This window comes from Cydia pomonella, chromosome 16 (genome assembly GCF_033807575.1).
Source record: "Cydia pomonella isolate Wapato2018A chromosome 16, ilCydPomo1, whole genome shotgun sequence".
NCBI lineage: Eukaryota > Metazoa > Arthropoda > Insecta > Lepidoptera > Tortricidae > Cydia > Cydia pomonella.
The window spans coordinates 17,673,300-17,688,033 of NC_084718.1; the positions used below are offsets into that span (position 1 = coordinate 17,673,300).

A 14,734-nucleotide genomic window follows, 5' to 3' on the forward strand; every position below is an offset into this window, starting at 1 on the left:
CAGGCGGTTTTGTATTTGGTAGGTTAACCAATAAATGTTATACCGAAAATGTACAAATTATTTGTTAACTTTTATTTAAATACCTAAAGATACTGAGTCTTCTTCCTCGCGTTGTCCCGGCATTTTGCCACGGCTCATGGGAGCCTGGGGTCCGCTTGACAACTAATCCCAAGATTTGGCGTAGGCACTGATTTTTACGAAAGCGACTGCCATCTGACCTTCCTACCCAGTGGGTAAACTAGACCTTGTTGGGATTAGTCCGGTTTCCTCACGATGTTTTTCCTTCACCGAAAAGCGACTGGTAAATATCAAATGATATTTCGTACATAAGTTCCGAAAAACTCATTGGTACGAGCCGGGGTTTGAATCCGCGACCTTCGGGTTGAAAGTGGCACGCTCTTGCCGCTAGGCTAGTTCCCGTTTTACCCTTTGGGTACGGAACCCTATTACTAAGACTGGTGTCCGTCCATCCGTCTGTCACCAGGCTGTATCTCATGAACCGTGACAGCTAGGCAGTGCTTTTTTTTAAATACCGAGATACCTAAAGATACAGAGTATAATCACAAAATTCTCCTCCAGGCTTAATATCACGCCAAGAGAAAGAAATCGAAGAACTAAAAGCCCAAATGCTGGCCGTGATGCCGACGGAGTTCGTGTCGGCCGCGGGCGCCGGCGTCAGCAAGCTGCGCCTGTCCGACGGCTCCCCGCTCGACCCCAACGCCTCCGTCTACACGCCCAAGCAGCTCTGCTCCGACGCCTAAACTGGACTGGACTGGACTCAGTGAGGAAAGGTTTGGTTATCATTCTCCCGAACTAGAAGTTGGACTAGAAAGATAAATGCATTGCACTTATGTAATCACATACCGTAATAAAGATATTTACTTACTTACTTACCGGAGCGGTGTGTGCAAACCCACATCCAAAAGAATTTGAAATAGAGGTGGATTGTCAAAGAAAACTTTGTAGCTACAGTAAATTTACTGTCATCTTTCGACACATGACTAAAACTTAAAACGCCATTTGACTTTGATCCTTATTCTTTCGATGATATGTGTTAAATTTGTTAAATATCAAAAAATGGCGCCATCTTACCGGGCATCGGTTAAAGGTTGTGGCGCCATCGCTTGAAATGATGCCTCCATAACTATGGCCTTTGATCTATTAGATGGCGCCACTTTTTGATATTAAACAAATTTAACGCATATCAGTGAAAGAATAAGGATCAAAGTCAAATGGCGTTCAAAAAGTTTTAATCATGTGTCGAAATATGGCAGTAAATTTACTGTGGCTACAAAACTTTCTTTGACAATCCACCTCGTCAGCAATCATACCGTCCTATATGTGAACTCCGTTTAAAGATAGCCGCGACAGGACGATTATCGTATTTGTGTCGGCCGCGACAGGACGATTATCGTATTTGTGTCGGCCGCGACAGGACGATTATCGTGTTTGTGTCGTCTGTCATGTGAACACTTCCATTTAAACATACAGGCCACGACGAACGAATCTTTCGTTGCGACTTAGTGGGAATACAGCCTAACGGCAACTTTATAAGTTAAATTTTGTTTTTTTTTTTTTGTTTTTTATCTCAAATTCTGAAATAACTTTGGATAGTTTTAATTTTAACTTTTTAGTTTTATTTTTAGAATAACATTTGCATCCATATAAGATTCTATTTCATGCAAGGAAAGACAACCAGGTAGAAATATTGTTATAGCTAAGCTCTTTTTAGTCCAACTTGAAGCAACAAGACACATATAACAAGGGTATAAATTAGAAAAAGCCCATCTGAAATCCAAAAGTCCAAATTTTACTGGATATATTTTTAATCTATGTCCTATTATATGAAGTCGTAAGGGAGAATTATTGTTAAGAATTGGACCTCATTGATTAAGTTGTAAAGAGCTAAGCTTAAGTCAAGGTAAAATGACCTTAGCGATTTTAGAGGCAGCATGTTATGTAACAGAATTAAAACTAAAATAATTGTTGTTAAATTAACTATTATTTTAAAAGATTCATACAGTAAGTGTTTTGCAGCTGCCAAATGCGCTGGGGTTATTTTTAACTTGATCTGTGATTTAATATTGGTGAATAAAAGAGACATTTCTTATTCAATCTGTACTGGTAACCGGTCTACATGTTTAGGCACGTTAATTTATTTATTATATTAATTTATGAAATCCTACCAATTCAGATCCCGTGATGGCAAGCTTAACATAATTCTAATAAATTAAACTCCTAAATAAGGTATCATATTAACTGATGCCTTGTTATTTTGAACAAAGAAAATTCAATCATTTCATTTTCAGATTCAAAATTCATTTACATTTTTCTAAGAAGCGGGTATTTTAGAAAACAAAGTAAATATCGATAATAAGGTAAAAGTTCACCTCTGCACTAAGATTTCGTCTCCTATACGGTCTTAATTCGTCCTCTCGAGAGTCAACGCCGTAAAGCAATAAGAAATGTTTCTAATATCCTCTAATATTATCTTATCAAAAATGAAATCGTCAGACGGAAATCATGAACTTAATTTATTAAAAATAATCAATTAACATCATTATTTCTTCATGAAACAATACGTCTGTCAAGTTCATTGGTTAGCCCTTTAATACTATTGATGTTAAAAATATTTGCGTTCGTCATATTCCTTTTAATCCAATACAATAGACTGATTTCGTCATATTAATCCTCCATTTTAACACTCAATGCCAAGCACCTTATTTCAAATACAAAATGAACACGCTAGCGTGTTTTCTCGCTTAATAGTGGTGTCAAAATACGCCTATCGTTGCAACCGCTGTGTGAAGCTGTCGTCGTGCACGGTCCGAATAGTGGCGCAGTTGGAAAACAGCCGCTTAGAAACAGGTAGCAGCGACGATCCGGGTTCAATCCCCGGAAGTGTATGCAGATACTTTTTGTCATTTTTATTTGCACTTGAATTTCATATTTTTTTATTGTCTAAGTGTTCTTGGCAGTGAATGTGTTTATAAGCATTTATCTGGCATTTAAAGGAAAATTCATAGTAATTTTTGAACGCAAACTATTTTTACTCGATAGACATAGCTTGCATCTAGCGTGACTTTAGGAATCCCTTCTGGTAAAGGGAGGTTAAACAAGTATCTTGTCATGCAGCGCTATTCTTTAGGGTTAAAGGCCAAAGCACACCGGATGCGTGTGTGTATACATGCGTGTGCGCTAAAATGTTGGACTGTTGTTTCGATGTCAGTTTCGATCATTCACATACTAAAACTAAAATTTATTTTGTAACTTGGAAAGAAATTTAAGCCTGCTGCATTTATTTTTCATAGAAATATTAAATAATTTTGACGAGCTGATCTTGAATTTGACTTGCTTTATACAGCGTGTTTCATAAGGCGTGAGCAGGCCTATACAATCAGTAAATGTTAATGAATCGTTCACCATCATATTTAAGAAAAACAAACACGCTTTTTTCTGTTATTTAACTTTTTGTTACGGACAAATTTGACTATCTATAATCAAGCACACAACATACAACACTTAAATAACAAAGATAAAACCTCTTTAACCATTATGACAGCACTTTGATTATGAAGAAAGTAAAATGTCACAATTGAGTGAGATAGCATTTTTCAAAGTAACCAGACTCCTGTGACATTCAATTTGTCAATTGTTATGGATAAAACAAAGAGGGTGACCATAAATGTCGTAAATATAAAACTTTTTTTATCAGTAGAAAATAAATTAACATTAGGCTCACAAATACTGGTAAAGCAGCACAACACTTATTGAATGCGCAGGCTTGATCCTGCTCACGCAGTAGGCATAAAATTTGGAGGTTAGAATTCAGTTAACATGACATTTACAAAGATGAAATAAAGTGGATCAAGAAGGTTTTGCCATAAAGAATAGCGCTGACTCATGTCTAGATATCCAGCTTTCAACATTACGCTGGTTTTTGTATGGGCGTTTTGTGATCTCATTTTTTTGTTCTCTTATTTAATTAACCTTTTGATATTTTTTCTTAATTTATTAGTTATTTAAAAAGCGTTTTCTATTTGAAAATGTCCATACAAACATCGGTACAACCGGATCTAACTGAAAATATACGAGTATGTTAGTTTTGTAACCGTGTATGTCGATATGATAATAGCAGAGCGTTTATTTTTTCATCAATGAAATATTTGGATTCATAAAGCTCTGTGATGATCGAAACGCAGGTCTGCGGTAAAAAAAAACCGTTTGATATCTATGGTATAACACAGAGACGCGTTTCGATGACCTCTCAGCTTATTGGCCTCTCCATGCGTCACCGATAATTGGATGCGTTTGCAATACAATGCGGCATTTGGTCGATCGATTTAATTCGTTGCCCCAACTTTGCCAGCAATTGTCTGAAATCGCATGCCATTTGTAGCAACGTCTGTAGAAGCCTTAACGGTACCTTTGCCGCCCGGAGCGACGTAAATGTAATTTTAGAACCGTATTGCTCTATTGGTGTACTTTTGATCTCTAAATGCATAATTTAACAGACAGTATTGCTGCAGTGGACGTGCTCTTTAAATTTATGTGATAAATTGTACAAACGAGATCTGATTCGAGTCTCCCTTCTTGTGTAGTTTTTATTGACGTTTAGGATAGCGAATACATTGTGACGCTATTTCTTGGGATTGTCAGGGGTAGAAACGTAATTGGTCATACGCTATATTTTGCCATATCCTCGTAAGTCCTACGGTCCTACCGGTGGGCCTTGGAGATTACGTTTTAAGCCAATACGCTTTATCGATTGGTCGAGGCCTACGGTCCTACCCGGATGGTGGGCCTTGAAAATTATACTTTTAGCGAATAGGCTTGGTCGATTGGTCGAGGCCTAAGGTCCTACCCGGAAGGTGGGTCTTGGAGATTACATTTTTAGCCAATAGGCTTGGTCGAGGCCTACGGTTCTACTCGGATCGTGGGCCTTGGATATTACGTTTTTAGCCAATAGGCTTGGTCGATTGGCCGTCTAATCAAAAGGGCCATTTCTAATTGCATGGGGGCACTGCCCCCTACCATTAATACTGGTCAAATAAGTTTAATATGCGAATTCGTATGACCAGGTGGGTTTCTTTCACCTGATAACCTGTATCTTGTTGGATATCGACTTTAGTTGTAGGATACCATGACACGACTGACCCTGTTATGCGGTTCACGCCGCAATTTCATCAAACTTTTGCAGATGGCAGCTCTGACATTGTCAATAATAATCACTAGTATTTAAAATACATATGACTGTCAGAGACATTAATCGTTGATCCATCGAAAGTTCAAATGTCCAATGTAAATTGGATTTTTGTCTTTTTGAATTGGCTGAAAGAACACCAGTCGAGAAATTATTCAAACTTAACGATATTTTTTAAGTTTTTTAACGAACAAGACGACAATATTTATTTTTTACTATATGGGACGGATTTTTCAGTACTTTTGGAAGAAAGTACATGTTAGAGCTATCATCTACAAAATTCATCACAAAATCATCGCTTAACGTAATTTTGTTTTAAGTCGAAATCGTTTTATTTGCAATTTACACACATGTAAATGTACCTATCTCCTTATGTGTTCAAAAACGGTACAACTAATTGTTGATGTTTTCTGTAAAATATTTTACATTGTTTGACGACTGTGTCGTTGAAGCTGTCAACTCACGTCAAACCAGGCCAGCAAAAGGCATGATTAGTACTTTGAACTATTATTACTACGTATGAACCGGTACAGAGAACCTGTATTTTCCGCCATGAGTTGTTTTGACAACAAACTATAGAAGCGGAGCTTGAATCTCGCAACCTGAACGCGTAAGCGCCATGAATTTTTACGGCGCTTACGATGTTTTGGTCGCGTGGTACAGTCAGCGTCAAATACTTTGTAGCAGTCAAAGTGGCCAAATAGTTCGGTACACCATACTAAATATATGGTGCACCGAACTATTTGGCTACTTTGGTTGCTACAAAGTATTTGATGCTGACTGTACAGGTTGCGATTGCGTCGATTTCCTCGTTTGGTATGGCTTCTCTATAGTAATAATAACTCAATTAAGAAAGTAATTCTTACACTTGTCTTCTTATTCTAACCCATACTTGCGTCCCTCTCTTACGGACATCATGGTCATAGAAATTAAAAGCTGCGATGGATCGATAAAAAGGGGAAAATGACATTATGTATCCTTAACTAGCTATCATTCTTCAACTTGCCTACATGTGAATTCAAATCTATGGAACCTAACCTAGTATCCATATATGTGTCATTTTCAACCAAGAGAAGGTACTTATTGACGGTTGTCTATAAGGCGCTATTTCCATAAAGCTTCAATTTGAAATCGACCTTATCGACAACTGGTTGATTGAAAATGTCACATATAATCATTTTCAGTAAAAATCTGGCTAATAGATAAAATAAAATATAAGCCTTTAACATACGTCATGAATCTCTTTCACATTGTATAACCTCGTAAGGCCCACCGTACAAAATTTTGCTATTTTGAAATTCAACCTTGTATAGTAAACTGGGATGAATTTCGGTTGTTTGATACAACAATGAAACAAAAGAAATGTTAATGAACATTGGGCCTTGCGAGGATGAAAAGAGATAATTTATTTTCGCCGATAAAATTGTAATTTTCTCAAAGTGAGTTGGCATCTGATAAATTGTTGAATTTCAATGTAACTAATGATCGTTTGAACGCGCTTGCGTCATATGCTTCCCTGATACTTCCATTATGTACAAACGGTGCATTTGAGTTTCGCCTTTATTTCCGGAAACTGGAGACAGCATTGGTCGTTGTATGAATAGTTAGTGTAAGGACTGAGTGGACGCTCAAAGCCGAGCGTTCGGTGGGGCGTGCAGCGTGGCGTCGGGCTCACAGGTGACGTGAGCAGCGTGCACTGCGGCCGCTCCTATACGTTTGCTTTTGTTTAATATGCACGCCGCACGCAACTCGAGCGTCTACTCTGGCCTGACACTTGGATTACAAGCGGGGTGTGAAATTTGTGGAAACTACACCAATTTCTAGTAAATTAGAGAATTTAGTTATTCTCAAAATACTGTGAATTTGCCGCGGGAAATGTGCATGGTCATGCTTAGAAATTATACGGCAAAAATGACCACCATACAACGTCTTTTTGTATTTTTTTCTTGTCCAGAATGTTTAGCTTTTTAAAGAGGCGGCTTGAATCGTCTATTTTTTTAATCACTTTGATCTATTAAACCGGACGCCAAATTACTTAAACTAAGATCTATTAAACGTGACGTAAGTGTTATTTAAACTTCATAATCTCAGAAGTTTGATATTTAAAATAACACCTGCATCGTCTGGGATATCAAATCACTGCAAACTTGGTCTAACTGTAGCTCAGACGGATTGTAACTTTTAGACAACCTTACGATAATCTGGAGATTTAAGGCACTTCCTGCTTCCTCTCTTATGCACGAGACTGATGTCGTTTCCACACATCTTAATTGTATTGACGTTAGGGTAATTGTACGGTTTGGTACTCTGTGGAGTGTGACTTTGTATGTTGTTCATAAGTGCCAATGTTTTTTATTGCCCCGTTTGGTTTGCTTGTTTTTGCTCGCTTTGGAAACATATGATACTACTAAATAAATAAATAATGTGGCCCTAGTGAAAAAGGGTACAAGTCTCTGGCAGTTTAGGTGTATAAGGGCATAAGTGTTACGTGGAACTTACACCCCTTTACACCTGCGCTGCCAGAGACTTGTACCCTTTTTCACTAGGGCCACAGTATATTTCTGCGAGAATCATTGTGCAATGGTACTTAAATTATGTTTTCATGATAGTTTTCTTATTAAATCCTATCTCTGGTTTGTCTTCGAAGTTCTATTTTTTTAAGCAAGTTAATTGGATATCATATTGTAAAGCAGTGTTACTAATTATTAATTTACAAATAATTGTTATTAGGCACTTTAAGCAAGGAGAGCAAAAACAAGCAAGTAACAATAAACAACCTGTTTTAATAAGGTAAAAACCCATTGATTGGTACCCAAAATACCACTTAAATTGGCAATAGGCGGTTCCACACAGAGCGAGCAATACGCGCGAGGCAATTTCCTTACGCATAAAACGGCCAGTGTAGACGTGCCTCCCATGTATGCTCGCGCGTTGTGGACCCGCCTGTTCAGTTTTGACAGGACTGTCGAGACTCCCACTTCAGGGTTGAACATGCCGATCATTGGTAGGGTGTCAAAGGTTTCCGACAAACGCACAGAACTCAATCGGATTGTAAATGAAATGTTGTTAGTATTATTTTTGAGATTGTTAAAATAAAGATTGTGGTCTTCTCTAGTCTCTGTTGAATGTCGATTTACACTATACTATACAGTTGTCCAATGTTGTTCTAAATCAGTTAGTGTAAATCGTCCTTTAACATTACGTATAACCTAAGTTTTTAGATGGTTAGTTTTTAAACCAAGCTTAGCCGTGAAGGCTTCCGTACTTTTTTTTTCAATACCAAACACGTAATTTGTGGAAATTAACGTACTTAATTTAGTTATAGATATTGACGTGGACTCTCGTACTGAAACCAATCTGCAGCAGACATCTGTATATTTTGTCATACATTTCTAGGACAAATGTGAGAATGTAGGTACAATAATTGGTACATTCAGAAAAATCTGGATTTTCACTAGTGAAACGTAAGCGATGTTTGTTTATTATAAACAGAGGCTGTAACAGCAATAAAAGATCAGACTTGCTACACGACTTTCTTTTATATTCATTTCCCCTCACAGGTAAAAACAGTAACATACAATTTAAACAAATCAATGGAGTTGGTAACTGTCAAAGATGTTTATATATACACAGGGGCCAGCGTTTTTATCACCGCACTTCCCGCCAAAGGAGCAAAGCTGTGAAAGTCAGAATGGCGGGTGTACCTAAATAAAAATAATTGAAAAGCATACCATAATTTTGTACCTAATTTGTACTATTTAGTACCTCCATTAAAAAAAATGTAGCTCACGGTAAGTAAAGTTATCATCAAAAAACATTACACCAGCCATCCTGACAGTCAGAATGGCGGGTGTACTTTATTACGCTATGTTCCCGTGGTTATTGATAAATTCTATAAAAGCAAAAAAAAAAAGGTGATTCACCCTTTTATCACTTTATCAGACGTTTTCCACATCCATTGTGAGAGAAAAAGAAAACTCCTATACCTGCAAATCTTCCGAAATCACAAATCATGTATCTTAAGTTGTATTTTATTCTTGTACTTGAACACTGGTTCTTTTGTGAAAATTAACACTAAAAACAGTTTTTTCCAAAACTACCTCTTTTTTTCATTGCCATTATTCAAAATTATAAATTAAAAATATTTATTATTTTAACATGTTTGATGCAAGAACCAAAAATACATTCTTGTCTAAAGATCACTGATCCACAAAACGATAAAGGATATTTCTTCTTTATTTAATGACTGATTAAAGCTAACTTAAAATTTAACCTTTCTTTGGAAACAATCAGAGCCGGAACAAGCTAACACTGCATTTGTAATGAATGACCTAATAACAAAGTGTGGGGATGTCATTCTCATTATCATGCACCACACTTGAGTGCGAACATTTTCAAATAAATCAATAAATTTTCAAGTTGTTAGAATAAGGTATTCGTAACTGGTATCATAAACAGCCATGATTTTAATTTGTCGAATGATGATTCCTAAGACAGTTCTTACAAAACTGACGTGCCCGCAAAAGCCTCCTCGAGTGTGGTGTATGGTCATTACGTGGGTCCACACAGAGCGAGCATACGCGCAAGGCAATTGCCTGTACATACTACACTAATATAATTCATTTTAATTGACCGAGTGATCTAATCAAGTTATCACTGACAACTGTTCACATGTCTACATGGACTGAATATATCATGGGACACAATGCTTGTAATTTAAGATCTTATGTTACCATATGTTCATTGTGAATAAACGATTTCATTTCAAACCGACCAGTGTAGACGTGCCTCGGCCGAGGCGGCGCGCTCAGGCGAGGAAAACGCGCGGGCCGTCTCGGCCCAGGTACGTCTACACTGGCTGTTTCGTGCACGAGGAAATTGCCTCGCCAGTATGCGCACTCTATGTGGACCTGTATAATTGTGTAATTTTTTTACGAAAATTACTTATTGTTGTATTAAAACTGGAGCAGAGTTAGCTTAGACAGACTATGCATAAAGATACTCATAATGAAAATAGCTAATAACTATCCGTAATTAACCTTTTGACCGCCAGCATCATCGGCTATGACTGACATCTGAAAGACTTGCCAAGGACGCCAACAATGGCTACAGCCGACAGTTTCGCCAATGCAATAGGGACTAACGCGGGATTCCGTAAAGTTCAATTTGGCTTAAATAATCGTGATCACCTGCGTCCGGGGCACGACATGTTCCTTAGAATACTTTGCATAGGGTCTTTCAACCCCTTCTCGGAGTGAACATGTTAAAAACTAATATCTATTTATTTCAATGTTCCATATCTGAAATCCTAGCTTCGCTCACTAAACTCTGAATCTCCAGTTGCAACCGTAGCGCCTTCTGCAAATTCATTTTCCTCAACTGTGATGCTATGAATTTACCATAAATATCAAACTCATCCTCTTTGGCTTCATTGTCTATGCTATTTCTATATGATCTATCTGAGTTATCTGTACTGTGGCGATGTTTAAATTTTTTCTTCTTTACTTTGTATGAGCTTTGTGAGGCTTCGTGTTTTATGTCTTCGGGCTCAGGTTTGAGGACTAGGAGGAAGTTGTCTTGCTCGGACTCAAAGGGGTCAGAGTTGGAATTATCATTGACTTCATCTGGATTAACCCATATTTTTTGACATGATTCTTCTATTTGTTCTTCATGCTGTAAAAAATAATAATACAATCACATTTTTGGATATTGTTTCATCAAATGGATGGATAAGATATAGCAAGTAAATATTAGAAGAATTCAGATATAAAGTAAACCAATTGGAGTCAGACCAAGATAAGTTGGCAATTTTGATAGCCCAGCCTGTGCAAGTGTTAAGTAAACATCATAATTTGATAGAAGTTTGACGTTTAAAATAACACTAGCACTGTCTGTGCTGCCAACTTATCTTGGTCTGAATCTACATCATCCTGGCAGATCAATAATGTCTTCTTCACAGATACTGTGACTTATTTGTCATTTCAAGCACACTATTGAAATTGGCAATTTTTTTGCTAGGGACGACATAGGAAATCAATCTCTAGACTATTATTGCTAATGCTAATAGCAAATTTTGTCTGTCACTTTAAAACTGCTAGAAACAAAGATCCTTTCTGGATTATGTGAGTTGCATAGTTAATAGATCAAACAGCGTAGATACTTACATCAAAAAATGCATCGTCCATAACGTCCAGATCTCTTCTAAGCGTCTTGCTAAAACGTTTATGCCAAGCATAGAACCATTTAATTGATGGCTTGAAAACGGAGTCCGGGCTAGAACGCTTACGTATTTTATTGACCTCCTGGATGTAGGTGGATCTTAAGTTTTTAATCTTCGTTCTCACTTCAGGTTCCGTCAAAGGCATTCCCGTAGCGGCTCGGAATTCGGCTATAATTTTAGTATAAGCTTTGTGCCTTTCTGGTTTCGATTTGTACTCAGGAACTCTAGGATTCCAGAGTGCTTCATTCTCCAGGTACAATTTGACAAATGTACACGTTTCTTTTTCGCTCCATCTCATGTTTGTTTATTGTTTTTCAATGTTTATTTAATAAATAAACTAACGTCGCCCTAGCACGGCATTTGTTGATTGACAGTGACAGTAGGACAAACAAGCTTCTAATGGGATAATTTTAACATTCTATTTAAAATGTATGTTTGTAGAGAAAGCTACAAGCAACTTAATGTATATGAATATAGAGTCCAAATTGTTATGTGGAATACGTAGAAAAGTACAAAAATTACGTCAACATAAGTTGCTCAACCAATTCAACCATAAACAATGATTTCTTTTCATTATGATGATTGCTGTCTATGGAGGTTTGGCATTATTAATTTTTAGGGTTCCGTAGCCAAAAACGGAATCCTTATACCTACTTTTGTCGTGTGTCGTTTCAATTTTACTTAAACACTATAAGGATAATTTAATTAAATTTCGCACATTTATGTTTAGGCAGTGTAGGAGTGTCGATATTATAATAAAATAATAAGGGAGATTTTTTTGTAAACATCAATGTGAACTATGATGATGTTCCAAGAGTAAATAAAATACTGCAATTTGTATTTTCAGATTGATTCGAGAGGACCTACCGCGAAAATAAATCGAAATTCGCAAATTGCGGTGATCATTCTCTTTTACTCCCATGTAGGCGTAATTAGAATGACAGAAAAATGCCCGCAATTTGCGAACTTCGATTTTCGCAGTTATAGCCCAGGTGGAAATGGAAGCTGATATTGTAATGGTAAAATAAAAGAAGCAGATAAAATTAAATAATCATGTTTTAATATATTATAAAACAAATCATGAACTTAATCTTTGGTTCAAAATTCCAAATTACAGGAATAACATTACAGAAACCAATTTTGTTGGTTTGAATTGGCAGTATATAACTTTAAAGAAACTTAAAATTAAAATAACTTTTCTTTTGTCCTCCACAATATTCTAAAGATAACTTCTTTGTCACTGCTTAGAAAAAAAATAACACTTAAAAATACAAGTATTGATGAAAGAGAAAAGAGATCTGTTTATTGCACATTTTCTAAAATAGCTTTCTACTAATACTAAAGAATGAAAAACTTAGAAGCTTAAATATGGTTCGTAACACTTTTTGAGGCCATGAAGATTAAGGCCTATCATCCACTAATTCAATACCTGCCATATAAGGTCTGTTATTAAGTAATTAGTTATTTCTTGATAAATCTGACATCCTAGCTTCACTGACAAGACTGTGAATCTGCAGTTTCAGTTTCAAAGAATTTCTTTCATCCATCTTCCTCAATTGTGACGCTATGTATTTCCCATAAATATCAAATTCATCCTCTTTTGGCTGATTTGTACTGTCCATACACTCTGAATAGTAATCTTTAGCTCTATGCTTGAGCTTTTTTTTTTTTAATTTTCTTAAAGGGTGATGACATGCGTCTTTCTTTTTTAATATTTTCAGTATCCTCGAGTTGGTTGGAGTCATATTCATCGTCAGTATGTGGCACAAGGGGGTCTGGGTTGGAATCTTCAGTGTTCTCATTTGGTAGATCTTGGTCAATCCACAACTGGCAGGATGAGTCAACCTCTGGTATTTCATGGGTCTGAAAATAAATTATTGAAGTCAAATTACATACCATGGCCAACATGTTTGAAAATTAAAAGTCTAGTGTCTACCAGTACCAAGTTTACACATGCAAATGCACTGACACTGTGGGGTTGCATAGTGTTTAGTTTTAAAATATATTGTTTTTTCATTCCAATTCATTTCATTTCAAATATCATGCTTAAATAAAAAACTGTGAGTATAAGGTCAATGTTTGTAAGAATGGTATAGATCGTCTCCTTCAGGAAGATGTGCCTTGACTCATAATGTCATGTTATTAGATTTGATCAATCTGTGCATCTATTTATTGGCATTAGTCCGGTTTCCTCGATATTTCGTATGAGACATAGAAGTTCCGAAAAACTCATTGGTACGATTTGGGGTTTGAACCCGCAACCTCCTGATTGGAATGTGCTTGTCGCTAAGCCACCAGCGCTTATGACAAGCAAGCACTGAGTTAGTGCTTAGTAGTATAAGTCAAGCTTTTTAGCGGTATAAATGTAAAACGACTAGGAAAATACAACAGTACTTACATTGATATAAGACGTAGAATGTCTGTTAGTTGGTACGTGTTTCAAACATTGATCCATCTCATGAAACCAAACTAAAGACGGCTCATATATGGCATCAGGACTTGACTTCTGCAATATTTTCTGCACTTGCTGACAGTAGGTTGTTCTTAAATTCTTTATCTTTATTTTTATCTCGGGAACACTTAGTGATTTACCTGTGGCCGCTTTAAAATCGGATTGGATGCTGCTATAAGCTTCCTCTCGTTGATATTTTAATTTATAACCAGTGTGCGCGGGGTTCCACAGGCATTCGTGTTTTATGTATATTTTCACGAACTCTAAAGTGATTGCTTCACTCCACCTCATTTTATCTTGTTTATATTGTGGGGAATTATATATAAACAAGTTTTTTTTCACTATACAGGACTATCAGGCATATTGAATAATATTGATATATTTTGACAGTTGTGACATTTGGCTGAAGTTCGGTTAATACACGGCCAAATGCTGCACGACCAATACTCAAAGCAGTGGGACGACACTCCTCCTTTCGGCTTTAGGCCGGCGCCCCATGGCCCCGTTCGGCTCAGGGGGCCTACCGCGTAAACCGAACTTCGCAAATTGCGGGGATGTTTCTCTTTTACTGTCACTAAGACGTAATTAGAGTGACAGAGATAAATGCCCGCAATTGAAGAACTTCGGTTTTCGCGGTTATAGTTCACCTACCGCGAAAACCGAAATTCGCAATTTGACTTCCCTATACATGCACGACCACAGATAAGACAACTCTAAATGGCCGAAAGGGATAGTGCCATATATTAGAAAGGGACAGCACAATTCGTCCCTGAATCGCTGTCAAACTTCGGTTTTGTAGGAAGTGTCATTTTTGTACGGTAGTACTATTATTATTTATTTTGTGCTCAAAGTTTGCTTT

At 36.9% G+C, this 14,734-nt stretch overlaps 2 protein-coding genes and 1 pseudogene across 2 annotated transcripts in view; 1 reads left to right on the plus strand and 2 right to left on the minus strand.

Annotated features, from left to right (window-relative positions):
- The window catches only part of LOC133526639 (uncharacterized), a 36,487-nt gene extending 27,760 nt beyond the window's left edge, over nucleotides 1-8,727 (plus strand). The window contains exon 15 of the mRNA XM_061863331.1: nucleotides 580-8,727. Coding sequence (XP_061719315.1) covers nucleotides 580-761 — 182 coding nt within the window. The 3' untranslated portion in view covers nucleotides 762-8,727. The remainder of the gene's footprint in view (nucleotides 1-579) is intronic.
- Nucleotides 8,724-11,890, minus strand: LOC133526418 (uncharacterized). Its single transcript, XM_061863046.1, has 2 exons — nucleotides 11,368-11,890; nucleotides 8,724-10,876 (listed from the first exon to the last, which is right to left on the minus strand). The coding sequence occupies exons 1-2, from the start codon at nucleotides 11,719-11,721 to the stop codon at nucleotides 10,490-10,492; spliced, it is 741 nt and encodes a 246-aa protein (XP_061719030.1). The 5' UTR covers nucleotides 11,722-11,890; the 3' UTR covers nucleotides 8,724-10,489.
- Nucleotides 11,891-12,461: 571 nt separating this feature from the next.
- On the minus strand, nucleotides 12,462-14,353 carry LOC133526417 (uncharacterized; annotated as a pseudogene).
- Between the last annotated feature and the right edge of the window lie 381 nt (nucleotides 14,354-14,734).